The following is a 17,214-nucleotide window of genomic DNA, read 5'->3' as shown; positions in this document are numbered from 1 at the left end:
GATAGGTAAATTAACTTATACGCGTAAATTAAAACTTTTTTCAGGATTCATTGTTTCGAGCGGACACCTATTGACGGACAGAGATTTCCTGCTTTATTTACTTGTTTCATGGATTTATTTCTTTACCTTGTAGAAAAATATTGTCTCGAGCTAAAACAGAAAAATTTTGAACCAAAATTTAATATTCCAAATTCAAGAAAAGCTTCTTTATTAATTAATTAAGTAAATAAAAGTGACATTAAAACTGTGTTTAGAGATGTATGTTTGGTTTCTTGTTTCAAATCTTTATATCATTACTATGCAATTACATATTTCTAATTAATTTTTTTCTGTATGAATATAATAAAATTCACGACAGTAATGTTTAAGCCCAAATACAGCAAAAGTTTATTCGAAACGTCAAGAATGTGAAGTACAGCTATGCTCTAAGAGAATGTTTTGGATAATTGGGATTATTTCATAGCGAAAGTAATTAAAGGAAAACCAAACTACCCTTTTATTGCCACCACCCTTTTGTAAACAATTCCAGAACTAACATAGTCACGAAAACTTCTACTAAAACCTAACTAACGGAAGAAGTTATAGAGACATGTAATAATATATATAGATTTCTTATCAAATTAATACATTATTCTAAAGAGAGATAATAATAGTATTAGTAAATCATTTAATCTACCTGGAGTTAACGTTGTTTTTGGAATTTATGGTTTTTTATTGTTGTTCTTTAGTTTAAATTAACCTCTATGGGCATGGTTAACACGTAAAGATAACACGTAAAGCATCAAATGTATATATAATTTTCTTTTCATAGTGGATATTGTCTGCCTTTTGGTTTATCAGTAAAGGAATGATTGAGGTAGAAAATCTTTCAGATAGATATAACCCATTGTGTATAGAAAATTTCTGTCCATTGGAGGATAAACAGGCACAGCGTTAAAACGACTATTGGCAGCAGTATCAAGTGTATCATTTTTAAATATGGCTGGTAAAGATACTTTAAATTGGCCAACAGATGGCGGTACTGGTAATGTGGTCTGATCACTTACAGGTGCTCCAGAAACGAATGCTTCAGGGCGTTGAGTATTGTTGAAAGCCGACTCTCCCTTTTGAAAATATGTAATCCCACGGTGGGTGTCAGTGAGAATGGAATAAGCAAAATTTCCTTTATTCTGAAACAAGATGAATATTCACGGTGTGTTAAAAATTTATTGTTAGTAACAAAACATTTTAGACCTAGTTGCGAATCAGTAATACTATTTAGTGAAGGAATAACGAGTCATATAGTATTAATATACGAATATAAAACCACGTGTTTCATCACATGCAAATATAGAAACGGTTCTCAAACAAAGGATCCTAGAAATAGTTGAGCCGGTATTACTTATCAGGGTCATATTTCTTATATTTCATTATTTATCGTTTTTTTGCTTAATATTAACAAAAGCTTGTACTTTATTTCTACCCAACTGCAGCTTCTAGCAAATCTATAAATCAATTACACATTTATCAACAAATTTGATGAAAATAACTACAATTAATTTTTGGTGGTTATGTAAAGGTAACTGCAGTTAAAATATGAAAATTATTACTAATCGTATATAATCTGTAAATAAATAAATATATACACACATACACATATATACCTACAACTATAATTTGTAGAATATATGTAAAAATAACTTCAGTTTATTGCAAATTAAGTTTGTTTGTTTGAAGTAAACCAAAAGGTTACACAATGGGCTAATACACTTGTTCTATACTTCGATCCAAGAACAATAATGATCTCTTTGTACATATTAAACTCTTAGATGCTTTTCTAAAATTGAATCAATAAATCTACATAATTAATATTCCTAAAATTTTATAGCCACTAACTGCTACTTTTGCGTCATCTAGTGTACGCTTTATCAATATTCAAGTGTTCAATAAATCTATAATCATAAATGAACTCAATGAAGAGTCATTTATCGCTGAAAATTACTTAACAGAAGTAATCATTTCAGCATTGTCTTGTAATTATTAATGACTCATTGTTAGGCGTAAATTCTACCACTTAAATAAAATCATTACTTACATATATATATAACAACGAAAATAGTTCTTCGTTTGTTTGTTTGTTTTTTGAATTTCACACAAAGCTACTCGAGAGCTATCTGTGCTAGCCGTCCCTAATTTAGCAGTGTAAGAATAGAGGGAAGGCAGCTAGTCATCACCATCCACCGCCAACTCTTGGGCTACTCTTTTACCAACGAATGGTGGGATTGATCGTACATTATAACGCCCCCACAGCTGAAAGGACGAGCATGTTTGGCGCGACGGGGATGCGAACCCGCGACCTTCAGATTACGAGTTGCACGCCTTAAAACGCTTGGGCATGCCGGGCCAAATAGTTCTTCATTCACAATTGTCTGTTTGCTTATTTGGAATTAACCACAAAGCTACACCATGGGTTATTTGTGCTCTGCCCACCATGGGTATCAAAACTCGATTTCTAACGGCGTGAGTCAGCAAACATACCGTTGTACCACGGGCGAGTCAATTGCAATTGAACAATATTAAAAAAAAAACATGTTTTCAGTCCTCTATTATATTGTCTACACTAAAGCCAAAAGGCAATGTTTTATGGACTGTTTCACAAATGTAAAGCCAAGGAACAAGAATAACAAAAGATGCTGTCTTAAGTGTTACAAACCTTTCCTTTTGTCTCAAACAAATCTTGAAACTAAAGTTAATAAACTCGATTTTAGGGTTATAAGACCTCAGATTTACAGCTGAGCCATAGGGAGAAAGGGCAAGATGAAGAGCCATATTCAAGATGATTCAATAAAAAAATATTTATTCATAAAAGTTACATTGCAACTACAAAAATATCTTGAATTACAATATATTGCAAATATGAGTTTGTTTGAAGTAAAGGAAAAAGCTACACAATGATATGTCTGTGCTCTACCGGTACATTACAGGTATCGAAAACTGGTTCCGGCATTTGAGGTCCACAGACTAAGTACTGCACTGTAACAAGTTAGAGATTAGTTTGATGTAACAAGAATAGAGAGCTAACAATCTGTACATATAAAGTTGGGTTTTAAAATTAAATAAGTATCCTATATTTCTTTCTTTTAGAAAGAAGTAAGTAGTGCTTGTTTTCAAATTATAAAATAATTCATTTTGGGCAGATTTTTAAATTTACATTGAAAAGTATGAAGGTTGCAATAATTGTTACTATCAACTTTTGAGTCAAAGAGCAATTTGCACAGTTTAGGTACAAAAATGCCATGAAAACATGTTTTTTCTATTACTTTACCCACTTAACGATATAACTATGACTTTCTAAGTGATGCAATACCATCGGGACTTACGAAAAACGAAATGATTTTGTTTAGGAAAAAACCTGAAAAACAGTTCATACCTTTGTCAAACCTGCTAAAGTAAACAGTAACAGAAAATTTGTTCCGAAGAGAGGAATCTGTAAATTTGTTTGATATATCTATTGTTATTTTGTAAAAAAGTATATAGTTGCAAATTTCATGAACCTTTTTCTGCTTTCGTTTTTACTGATATACATTATTTTCTCAAATATTTCTGATTTCGAAATATCCTGGATGCATAACAGTATTCTTTCCGAGGTTTTCAGCATCCAAACTATAACAAACTTATAACACTATGTAACACAAATTTTGTCTCTTTGATTGGGGTAGTATGGGTTTCTCTCACCAGCTTCACCTCTGAAATTGTAATCTTCAACGTCTATCTTCTCTTCTGATTTGCTGCTCTCTTCTGAGAATGGCTGCTTTCTCTCTGGCGGAGTGGGTACAGGTAGCTCGGGGCAGTGTTGCACTGGGGTGATGGATGATGGAAGGTCCGGATACATGATAGCAGATGCATTCTTGCCAGCCCGACGTTTGTAAGAGTCCACCATGCAGAAGTAGCAATTGCTTGAGTGGTCAGTGGGTTCACGCCAAATTCTTGGAATAGCGAACTTCATGGCTCTCTTTTCCCCTCTGTACCATTCTGCAAAAGAGCAAATAAAATTGTTATTATGAAGAATAAATTTATTTCATCCACACGTAATGCGTAAGAGGTTCATGCAAAATATTTTATATGTAATATTTTTTTCTATACTATTGGAAATTTAAAAAATAAAATATATTTAAATTGTAAAAGGTCTAAAATTTGTGTAATGTGAAATCTTGCTATTTAAGCAAGAAAAAATTGTCCGTCTTACCTTCTATAGTTGTTTCGCAGTGCTCGCAGGTACAATGACGTGCCCAGAGTTTATTTGGATCCCCGAGAGGCATGCCGAAATATGTCTTGTAGACTTCACAAATTTTAGCAGATGCTGTCACAGATTACTTTTTCTTGATAGATTGGCCACATACATAGCAGAATGCGTCTGGGGAATGCTTGCAGCTTTTTGATGTCATCTCTGATAAAATCAGATAGGTCTATGTGTTCACTTAGGCAACTAGAACTAAATTGAAGTGGTGACTGGTGAGCCCCTGTATATATAATACTATGGAAAGTCTACTACAACATTCTAGAAAATTTTTGTGTAAGTTTGAGAAAATTCTTTATCAGCTACTTAGCACTGAATCTATCTAGAATGTTCTGGAAAATGAGTAAATTTGAAAATGTCATTACCCAAGTTACAAAAGCAGAGTTTGAAAAGAAAAATATGTCTTTTCCATTTACTTTAGGCATAAGCAATTGGGAAATAACACTTTCTGCTCAGGAACAAGAAAAAGTAAAAAATATGGTTACATAGTGTAATGTATACAGTCTCTTGATGCGTTGCGTTGGTTACATTTATAGGCGTGAGGAGATTTTTTTAGAAATTTCAGCCTGCACAACAATATAGACAACAAGCTGTTGATTCTTACACTCGAAAATCTTCTACAACTTTAATGAATAGGAGGCGGGGATTTCGCAATACAGATGTTACAATATAAGTTATGTACATTTCTAAATAAAAATTTAACTTAAACAAACATCTTTGTAAGTATAGATATATAATAGTAAATCCGTCACAGAACTTAGATAAAATATCACAAAGTTTAAATCATGTGGAAATCTCAGACAAATGAAAGCTGGCCAACAAAAGCATGTTTTTGTCATATCTATCACAGTGTGTTGTTATTGATCGAAGTAGAACCAATGCTAAAGGGTCATCAAAACCTGAATAAGACAGAACACCATCTACAAAATAAGCAATCGGCAGTTATCTGCTGATTCCAATCTACCGTAGTCGTAGATGCTTTTCGAAAATTAAATTTCAAGCTCACAGTTGTTGTTGTAAGTCCAAAAAATGTTGGGACAGTTAAAAACAAACTACACAAGACTGGCTTGTACTTATGTGTCCAGTGAAGTACAATTCGTTCAAACCAATGCATAAAAGATATCTCGTGTTAATGTTTTTTTAAAGATGAGCTACTCTTCCACCAGATGACAACATATCCATTTTCACACAGAATAAGAAGCATATGGCGGTGAAGAAAGCATGGTGTAGAAAACAATAAGTATTCGTTGACGTACCGACCTCTATATGGTGATGTTACTGACACGCATTAGAGGATATCACAACTATTTCAGTAGCTATTGGCTGATACACTTGTTTTATACTTTAATCTATGAAATACAATGATCTCTTTGATCATATTAAACTTTTCAACAGATTTCTTGAAGAAGAGCATATTGGTTGAAGTTCATACTCACCAGGCTTCATTCTAATAGAGTATGTACAGGATGGTCTTGGGAGATGCGTCGTATCTGGTTAAATGTACCCAGACAGAGAAAATGTCCTAAAACCAATCCTTTTAGAGACGTGGTCGAAGACAAATTTGGTTTTAAATGTTCAATATTAGTGTCAAGTTACATTGATTGTTTTGTTAACAGTATTCTCTTTAGAAGTGAAATGCTATAAACTCTAAAAATGTAATTTGCGTCTGTTAAATGCCCATGATAAATCATTTTTCTTCTGTGAGGTCATTAGACATTCGAGTGACGTACATGCGCATTAAATTTACATTATTTGAAATAGTGATTTAGTTTTCTTTAAGCTTAAAAAGTAAAATTTCCAATTGTCTTTTAAACATTTTGTGATTTTTTGTTTCATTTTTTGTTCACGTATTCATCGTTTAATGAGTTATTACGTAATCAGCTAAATGTCCTTCTCCATTTTGCTTACGTATAATACACAACATAGGAATGTCTATCTTGATTTATAAATGTGACGTGATTAGAATATGTAAGATTTTAATGCTTTGAGTTCAGTATATGTGATTTTTTAAATAGTGACATCGTTTTAATTGTTAATTTCCCATTCAGTTTTATTTGAAACAAATGTTTACTTCTTTACACCACGATAAAAAAATGAAGTAAAGCTATAAATCATTAGTAGTACCTTTTGAAAAAAGAGAAAGATTACAACGCCCACGCAAAAAATTTTTTATTTCACGATTAAAATAATATGTTTATTTAAATGTCTAAAGAAAAACATGTAAAAAAAGTTAGAAACTATTTTGAAAATTAGGTTTGTGTAAAACTTCTGAATATTTGGTATCTTCTGATAATAATAAGACGACACCTGAAAGACCCCAATGGCTCAGCGGTATGCCTGAAGAGACTTACAACGCTTAAAACCGGGTTTCGATACCCGTGGTGAGCAGAGCCCAGATAGGCCAGTGTGTAGTTTTGTGCTTAATTCATAACAACGACACCTGAGTAACAAAAAATAACTCAGTAATATATTACATATAAGTAAAATTAACAGTTCCCAGTGACGGAAAAATTAAATTTAAAAAACATTTTAAATTTTTCATAGATTTTTAAATAGGTTAATCTTGTGATACTCTTGGTTTCACTCAGAAACCAAAGTTCCAAGTTATACCGCCACGGTTAAAAATATTTGTTGAGCATTTCAGTCATGATAAAGGCCACTCAACAATTACATACGGTAAAATTACATTTTTGTTATTTAAGTTACGTCAGATTTTGAAACGGAATTGATAGTGTGGTTTTTTTCCCTAACTTTTGCAATACAGTTTGGTATCAATATTATTAGTGGTTGTTTCCCGTCATTTCCAAGTGAATGTTGACTACTTTGTCTACCTGCACAGCTTTTCAAATGGGAGATAAACAGACACTACAGTTCGCAGTATGTATTACATATGAGTATTGATACTCGTGCGTAATTACTTTGGGGCTGTGGCTGTTTACAATAAATACATAATAACAATTGTACAATTTTTTCATTAATAGTCCTTGCCACGCACGCATGCACGAACACACATCTAAATAAACTTGAAAGATCAGTCTCTTAATGTTAAGAACGAATAATCTATACACTCGCAGTAAAATACAGATATTAGTAACGAGTTTTAACTTCTCGTGAACTGGATTTTGGTTTTCGTTTTGGAAAAATATTATCAAATGAACATAGGATGGTATTTGACTTTGATTGATAAATTAAGTCTATTGAAAGCACAAGTGAATTAGCATATAGATAGCCTTATTAATACTCAAACCCATATAACTTTTGTTTATTTCATTGTTTTAGAGCAAAACTGACATTGGGCGATCTGCTGTGTCTACCACGGGAAATCGTGCTTTGGATTTTAACGCGTTAAATTTGTAACTTGCCGCTGTTTTACCGGGGGCCTTATGTAGTTATCAACATAATCGTGGAGAAATTATTAGAATGAAACAAATAACCATAAAACCCTTTTCCGGCTGTGCTCTTAAAATAATGCACCTGTTTTCGTTGAACATTCACAGTGACATCGACATACTGTGTAGCTTTATGTTTATAATTCATAACAACAAGAGTATTTAATAATGCCACCAGATTTCACATGATATGTACTAGTATTTGCTATGGTTTGTGCAATCAATTAACTCTATCTATTATAGATATATCTAAGTTAATAGGGTCGCGGGTTCGAATCCCCGTTACACCAAACATGATCCCCGTTCAGCCGTAGGAGCCGTATTATGTTACAGTCAATCTCACTATTCCATTGTAAAAGTATAGCGATGGGTAGTGATGACTAGCTGCCTTCCCTCTAGTCTTACACTGCTAAATTAGGGATGACTAGCGCAGATAGCCCTCGTGTAGTTTTGCGCGAAATTCAAAAACAAACGTAATAAACAATTGACTCCCAAAAGACCGCAAAACTGAAAAAATTATGTATCTCCCTATAACCCAATAAATAGTCATACAAATAGGTGTAAAGATTCATCTGAAAGAAGCGAAGTAGTGGTAAAAAAAAGATAAAACCATAAAACGCAAAACTGAAAATTTGTATGTAGCCCTTTATGGGCTTAAGAAATCTCTCTACAAATTCTGAAGATCCATTTGCACCTTGCGAAGTAGCTACATGGACATATAACAGACAGTACTATTATATTTGTAATGGTAAATTAAGACGTATCAGATACTCATTTTATCATTTTATGTAATATTTAATGCCATGTTAATTAATTTTAAATATTACAAATATTTGTGTAAAAAGTTATTATTTACAGAAATAAATCTTCACGTTTTACAAAAATTGAAAACAAATAAGAATATTGTTGTTGCCATCTGCCATCTGGAACCAAACCCTGGATTACAGTGTTGCATGCTTGTAAATTTATAGTTAACACATCAGTTTACAGCAAGTACGAATTAATAAAAGCGGTGAAATTGATTGTGATAGCGTATTTATTGTTTACAACTACTCAACAATATATATGGACTTGTATTCATTATACAATTTCGGATTGCTCTACTCAGCGTGTAGCTTGGAATAACGTCTCAAAAGCTAAACAAAAACCAGAAATCCGTAAAATATACAATTACGTTCAGGCGCGGAAAACACTGCCTAAACTTCCCTTGAAAAAACATTGTATTCCAATTGAAACATCAATTTTATTCAGCGAAACAGAAAATGGTGTCAACGACGTAAAAACTAGATTATTAAAAACATTCTAAAATACTGGTCAGAAACTAGTCAGAATAATGGGTCAGAAAAGCAGCATGATATATTTATTGGATATTTGAAACATCAAGCCTTGTTTTTTGACATGTGTTAAAATTGTTTACATTTTGCCCTAATTTACTTTTGAACCTCTAAAAATATTTTTCTTATCGGCCTGTGTTTAAAACAACAACATTATCAGTATTAAAAATAGTATTTTTCTTAATAACCTGTACTTTACTTATTATTTGAACTTTGAAATTTGGTACAAACTTTGTGCTGTAGCAACCCTGTCGTTCTGTAACTAATCGCGCAGTAATATAATGTTGCACGTAGGAATACCCAGCTAAGTTTAATTTATAGTTTTAATCTTTTAAATATTGTTGCAGATGAGAATTTCTTTAGTTGTTGTTCGAGCACTGAAAGAAACGGAAACATTTTCAACAACTTTATAATACATTTTACTTTGCTTTCTTTGTAGTGTTTTAAATGTTCAGCCGAAAATAATACTTATGTGTATTAATGAAAATTAAATATCTCAGGGATTATAAAACTAAACTATGGTGTTATATTTCACAAAAATCCGACAAATAGGCCATATCCCGCCGACAAATGTATTAATACCATAGATTATAAAAATATATAAAATGTGGTCAAAGTTTGATCACCACTTGGTACAAACTTCAGCTTGATACATGTTAAGCTAATTACTAAGTTTCCATTGTAAACATATCCTTCGACTACACATTGAAATCATCACTTATATTGCAATATTGTCTTCAAAATTTCACGGTTATGCGTTTTCAGTCCCCGTACTTTTCTAGGTTCAGTTTCTTCGCATAAAGGGCAATATATATATTTAATTCAACTACGTATTAGTGCTTTTAGAAATGTCCTTGATCTACGTATAAAGCGTAAAATTCTCTTTTCCAAGTAGTTCATTTCACGATGCTTTAACGGAACTAGTCTTAAAACATTTTTTTTTTTTTTTACAATATTAGCAATGCCTTATTACTTGTGTTCTGGCAAATCATTTCAAAAACGTTCCAGTTAAATAAGAAAATTCTTCTCCGGTAATAATTTTTGAATATTTGCTTTTAGTTTCTATTTAAGAAAGCTTAAAGTCGGTATATTGTTTTGGGGTCGTGTGTTGTGAAGATTCTTTATACTTATGCGCCTTGTATTTTTAATATGTAAATTCTTGTTCATATCTACCTTTAGATCGTTACATGGCCCCTTGTGTGTGACGGTATCGAAACCTGTAGCCAGACATGCTTTCTTTTTTAGCCATGAAGGATGGGGTATAATGTGATATGTCTATTCCACTCTTCCTAGGTAAATAGTAACCCAAGAGTAAGCAGTGGATACTGTGAGCTGGTTCTTTTTTTGTGAACGGTAGCTCGAAATTAGCACCGTCCCCCAACAGTTCAGCAGTAAGTCTGAAGACTTATAACATCAAAAACCGACTTTCAATACTTGTAGTTGGCACGGCACAGATAGGCCATCGAGTAGCTTTGTTCTTTACAACAAACAAACGAAATTAAGAACAGCAACAGGTAGCATCGGTGGTTTTGCCATTAACAAACAAATGAAAACGTACACATTCAATAATATCAAATTGAAGCATAAAGTAGATATAATTTAGAATTCTAAATATTTTAATAAATTCAACGTATGGAATGAATTATATTCTTCGCTGTTTAGTTAAGTGTCACGTAGTAAATCAACTTACGTCATGATATCTTTTGGATAATGGAGTAGCCTCTCCTCTAGCGAATGATGAGCTGGTTACAAACCCAGCTAAAGCGACGTAAAATACCTGCATAAAATTTACAAGTAATATAGGTTTATGAAAATATTAAGACCTTTTCAATATTTTGATATTTTCATATGTTTTCTTTTTCATTTTTCAATAAGTAAAGACGTATAGTACGCACTATGAATAGTGAAAAGCAAAACATTTTTTCTTACCTTTTGAAACATGATGCTTCCTTCGTTCTTTGTGAACATTGTGTTATGTTAATTGACTCCTGAGTAAGATTTCACTTAAGTTATGTCTCAAAAGCTTTAAAAATTTCTATAGGAACTTTGATCTAGTTCTAATGCATTTAGTATTACAAGTATATAAATATTTCCTGTCACTCCCTGCAGTTTATGCCCCGCAGTACCAGACGATAATGTTACTTACTACAAACATTATCACAGAAGCACAGATTTAGACCAGAAGAAACCAAATCTACTCAACCACACCCCAGCTTATACAGCTTTTGATTTGCACTGGTAAAACTAACGCCTAAACGTAAAAACTGGAGATAATGGCCTATATGCAAATACCTCAGAAAGTCACTGAGTAACATGTCCTAAGTTAGCCTATGGTGGCTGCTATCTATATATGTACGAAATATAAACTTAATACGAATATAAAACCTTTAGATTTACAACTGATTTATTCACAAATGCATTAATGCAATGGTTTCTGCAATGGGAATTGTAATATGTGCCTTTCAGATACGTGTAAAACAGGTTATATGAAATGCGATTGATAATTCAAAGTTGTCATGAGAGTCAAACATAATTCCATAGGATTTGGTATTTCTCAGTTTTAATTTTAGTTTTTCATCTCAAAACGTATTACAGGACCAATAAAATAGAACACAAGAAAAAAGTAATACAAATTCTGTAAAATGAAGAAATATCAGGAATTGTCTTGGTTCACTGACAATAATATTTTATAACACATTAAGGTTATATATAAACAAAATTATTGCGAATATTTCTATACGAGAATAATCCATAACGTTTAAAAAAAAACAACAACTCAAACAGCAACATGCTTCTGTTCAAGTGCAAACTAGTCTTTTTTATTTATTTTTTGCTCTTGCCAACATATTGGAAGAAATCAAATATCTTTTACATATGCGCAACATTTAAATACGTTTGTATTTGCTACATGGTTGAATGTATTTTACTTTTGATACATAAATAAAGATTCTTTGAAGATTTAAGATAATGTAGAAAATTAGCAACATATTATAATATTGTCACTATATAACTATTACAGATCATTTTCACTGGTTGATCGATCATTCGTCAGTACTGCTGTGTATATGAAGATATATTAATTAATGACTAAACTGGTATAAGGTGGATATATAGAGGTATAAATATAAGCTATAACTATATTTACAGATAGACAGGAAAACATAAGGCCATGTAGTAAGAAGGTGCATAGATACATGTTATGCATATAGACAAATAATTAGAGTAAAAAGTCAGATAGATAGTGATGTAAACATAGACTGAAACAGAGAAATGTGGAGAAATAACAATGATAGTACATTATTTATACAACGTACTGAAAATAACAAAATATATGAGAATTTTCAAAGAAAAAATCACAATCATGCAACAGCGTTAAAAGAAGGTAATATAGAAAAGACCACGAAATGTGACGCTTCATGTACTATGAAACATATAATATGAACATTTCTCACAGTTTTAATACGGAATAATATATTTTAAAGTTGGTACTTTGCTTAAATTTTTATTATATTTTTTCGGTCACGCAAAATGTGTATTTTGTACTAATTTACGATTTTGTATAATTTAATGGTAGCAGAAAATGTATCAAGAACATCGTTCTATAAGCTACTTTACATGAATTAACATTAATATACATTTTTTCATAAAATTAATAATTTTGGATTTTATATGTTCCGTTTTTCTTGAAAGGAATAAAATTTAGCAAAAACTGCGCGCTCATGCTACCATCCAAACACGCATGCGCTTATTCAATAGATGTAAACAAAGGTGGAACCAGATATTTTACAAGGGCATTAAACTTTTGTAAAAAAATTAACGTAGAATAAAGCAAGTGTATTTAATTATAGTCTTGAGCATGATGAAGTTTAGTTGTAACTAAATTAAAGCAAGGAAATGTACAAAAGTGTTAATTTATTTTTTAAGCCCGACATGGCCAGGTGGTTAAGGCACTCGACTCCTAATCCGTGGGTCGCGGGTTCGAATCCGCTTCTCACCAAACATGCTCGCCCATTCAGCCGTGGGGGCGTGATAATGTTAGGTCAATCCCACTATTCGTTGGTAAAAGAGTAGCCCAAGAGTTGGCGGTGGATGGTGATGATTAGCTGCCTTTCTTCTAGTCTTGTACTGCAAAATTAGGGACGGCTAGAGCAGATATGCGCGAAATTTAAAACAAACAAACAATTTGTCTCTTTATTGAGGCTGTGCTTAATAAAAGCTTCACTTATCTTAAGACAAGTAGTTTTATTGATTTCAGTGATTGTGATTACAATTAGTTTGTATTATTCTGTAAACCTTGTATTTAAAGAAGTATTTTGGCAATAAAGTTACTTATATTACCGCAAATGTTTCGCGGATCTTTGATAGTATGAATATAATTTCGAGGGAATAGATATACTTTTAATTTATGTGGTTTAGTTTTCAAAGTCTATTGATAAATATCTTCAGAAAACGAACCTTTAAACGCGGTATAAAGTAAGATATTTCAACTTATTCAGTTTTTAATAGCTGAAACTCAATAAACTTGTATTCAGGTACATAATGAATTTTCAACACTTGGAAGCTTATAAAACAAGCGATGTGAAAACGACTGATTGAATTAAAATTAACTAGCGATATGTTTTATTTCTGTTTAAACTCTGAATACTAGTTATGCTTATTGCTTTAATTTGCAAAAAAATATTTAAATTCAGTTGTTTTCTGCGGTGGAAGTAAATATAAGTTAATTTCCAGTTAAATTACAGATGAATATGAAACGATGCTTTCCATGTAATTCAAACATTGATATTGTAACCTTTATTAATAAAAAAGTTTATGATATTCTTGATGTTGAATATATCAGTACCGAAGCCAGTTCAACTCTTTGTTTATCACCTTTAGTTCCAAGCAAAAATTCTGAACAATTTGTATTAAAGAAGTATATAATAATAACAATAATAACACAAAATCTGTCCTTTCCAAGAGACTGGAGTTATCGGTGCAAAGCGAAAATTTGTGGTTCTTCCACTAGCGTCTTTATACAGTATTTCCCTGTATATTCAAATCAAAATTAACTATCGAGCTTAAAAAAACAACAACAATGAAAACGGAAGTAAGTGAATGTGCTCATACAGTTATACCACATACTGTTTGAGGCGAATTAATAAAGGAGGATTTGGGAAGATATTGCGTTGATCTAATTGTACCACTTGTTTTCCCTCCTGTTTTGTAACGTGCTTGATCGTGAGTTTATTGTCACTCGGCTAGTGGCTGGTGATTTTTTTTTAAATATAAATTAAATGCGAAGCCACACAATGAGCTATCTGTGCTGTGCCCACCATGGATATCAAAACCTGATTTATAGTGTTGTAGGTCCTCAGACATGCCACTGTGTCCTTGGGTACGTAGTTGATGTTAAATGTACCAGTTGTTTTGAAACTCATAGCACACTCTAGTCGGTTTTAATTTTTCGTTGCCAAGTTCTCTTGAACTGTTAGGTAATTTCTTATTTTTAGGTGAAGTTGGTTAAATCTTGCTTAAAATATAATAAAATCAAGATATTTAAGATATTACATCTTAGTTACACACTACTTGAGAATTGGTGTTACTGTCGTACCCTCTGTCGGTTGTGGAACGTAGATAGGAACTAATCTGAAAGTTGACAATTTTTGGCAATGTTTTCGGCTCGCTATGTGGGTTACATTCAAAAATATTTTTTTACGTTTTTATTTGTATCTAATTTGAATTTTTTTGTAAAACATTATCTATTTCTTATGCTTTACCTTTTTGTTTTGTTAAGCAGTTAGAACAAGTATTCGACCTCATACTGACGTGTAACATATTTAATTTAGCTTTTACGTAATTGGTTGGACTTTTAATCAACATTATAAATACTATCTAACTGAGTACACACAAACACACATATATATGCATATTTTCTACTGTATTAATTTACTAACGAGTAAGTAATTAAACGTGTATGATTCATTAAAACAAATGTTTATCTGTTAGTCTAAACGCTATTTACAACTGGTCCTTGAATGAACCGTTACTTTGCAGTTTAGCAACATTCCTTAGCCATTGTGTATTTAAACTAGTTTATTCAGGTTAGTCACTATTACTAATAAACAGGTACGGCTATTCACGGCGGCTTAATTTAGGAACAAGAGAGATATATGTCAAAAGAGAAAGCAATTACTCCTGTGTGGCTTGGACTCGTACTTATGTTTTATAGAATCACTCAGGTATATGATTTACTGAAACTTATATGCACTGGGTGATGATCAATCGGCTTATCAAGGTTGTATGCATTAATACTGGTGATCAGTTCTTCAAGGTATAGAAAGAACTATAATTTACGTTTTTGCCATTAATTTGGTAGTTAGGAAATCCTTTTCTTAAGGAAAATCCACCTTTGAAGATTCAGATTTTAAAACAGTATCAGAATCTGCAAAAGGACTAATCGCCTATAAGAAGATAAATCCAATTTTTATTGGTTTTATAATTATGTGGACAAGTTTCATTAATATGGAATATCCATGCCTAACAAGTAGACTTACTTGTTTGTTGAAATTTTCGTAGTCAAGGCTTATGTACAACGACCCTAAATTTGAAATGATACACTGGCCAACGCCATCTACCGCCAGAAGTGTTTTTAGTCGCAATTGAGCGGCTTATAGAACGGCACTGAATTTTTTTTAAAGTGCATACTTTTAGCCCATAGTTTCTTCGTCTCTTGACCGTTTTAAAATTTAATTACATTTTTTCATTCAAGAGGTTAAACCATTTCGGTTAATATATCTGCCACACATTAGGAATCTTAGCTAAGTTTATTTTAAGCCCGCCAAAAAAAAAAAGAAAGGAAGGTTGGCTGTTAGAGATCCTGATCAGTAATAAAATCGAATCGTGTATACGCGCGACCAACGCTTTGTATTGCTGGCGTACAAAAATATAGCTATTAAAAATGAAAATAGAGGTATCGTAGATCAATTTACTCTAATCTTGCCTGAAAGAGTTTCAAATTCCGCGGCTGTTGAGGCTTCCTTCTTATATTTTGTTAAATTATATCTTATTTTGACAAAGCAAAAACAGAAAAAGAAACAGTGATCAAACAAACCAGGCTCGTGACGATTCTCAGAACTTTCTTTAAATGTTAACTCAGCTATTTATTTAAAAACCATATAATTAATAGACAGTAGCAATTGAAATTACGCATATATTCTGAACGTACTTTGTTTGGTCATATACGTTCGGTCCCCGAATTATAGTATAAGTAAAAAGTAACCCACAAACATAAAGAAGTTGGCCATTCCTATTCTAGGAACTTGTAGTATTTCCGCAAACAAATATGGTTTTATATATATATTACATAAAAATTACTAGATGGCAGCACATTAGCATATCAACCAATGGCCTTCACGCGATTTAGACCCCAGCTAAAATAAAGGTGATTACATAATTGGAAGTAAACTTGTGGTGGTTCTTACGTCAGAAAATTGTGTATATTGACCAAACAAAGGCCGTTTTAGTTCGACAAGTCTTGCATGTTACATAAACCTGAAACTAACGCTTTAACCTAAATATCAGATTTAGGTCTCCCAGTTATACCATGAAATGTAAAATAAAACTACAGTGTTAGTTTTCTCAAAACTAAGACTTAAATTAGTATTGAAATGTATTACTTGAAGTGTTATGAATGGCAATCATTTGCTGGGCGATCAGTAGTTTTAAAATTCCCCACCTATGAAGGTGGAAAACAGTTATTGATATTTCATATAATAAGTGATTGAAAAACAGAATTTAAACTAATAAAAATAAAAATTAATTTCAGAAACGGTAAGCCTATTGGTAATCTAATTTAAACATTAGGTTTAATACATAAATGTAACCTATTATATTAGTGAGCATCTACTTCCGATCAAGTTTTACAATAATAACTAATAAACTGTATTTGTTGTGTGTCAGATTTCATTGTCTAGGCAATTTATTTTATATACACGAACACATACTGCTTTAAAATGAAATAACACCCTAATTAAGTCAAACTTACTCATCATGGTGAATACATGTAGCATTTCTGGTAACGTTTTTTTCAAGTCTTCAATTTGTCATTGGAAATACTTTAATTTTATATGTATTTTATCAGAAACAGATATGCGACTTGTTTTGGTCTTCCATGTACGACTAAACACCTGGCATCGTAAAAAAAACAACAACAACATTTTATTAGAACTCTAAT

General features: G+C 32.0%; 1 protein-coding gene across 1 annotated transcript; it reads right to left on the bottom strand.

Moving 5' to 3' along the window:
* Positions 1-296: 296 nt before the first annotated feature.
* LOC143258642 (uncharacterized) lies at positions 297-11,146 on the bottom strand. The gene is made up of 3 exons (XM_076517896.1): positions 10,929-11,146; positions 10,690-10,776; positions 297-1,169 (listed from the first exon to the last, which is right to left on the bottom strand). The coding sequence occupies exons 1-3, from the start codon at positions 10,965-10,967 to the stop codon at positions 837-839; spliced, it is 459 nt and encodes a 152-aa protein (XP_076374011.1). The 5' UTR covers positions 10,968-11,146; the 3' UTR covers positions 297-836.
* Positions 11,147-17,214: the final 6,068 nt, after the last annotated feature.

Source organism: Tachypleus tridentatus, chromosome 8, assembly GCF_004210375.1.
Source record: "Tachypleus tridentatus isolate NWPU-2018 chromosome 8, ASM421037v1, whole genome shotgun sequence".
Taxonomy (NCBI): Eukaryota; Metazoa; Arthropoda; class Merostomata; order Xiphosura; family Limulidae; genus Tachypleus; species Tachypleus tridentatus.
The sequence above is the reverse complement of the archived record's forward strand: the minus strand, read 5'-3'. Positions and strand labels throughout refer to the sequence as shown.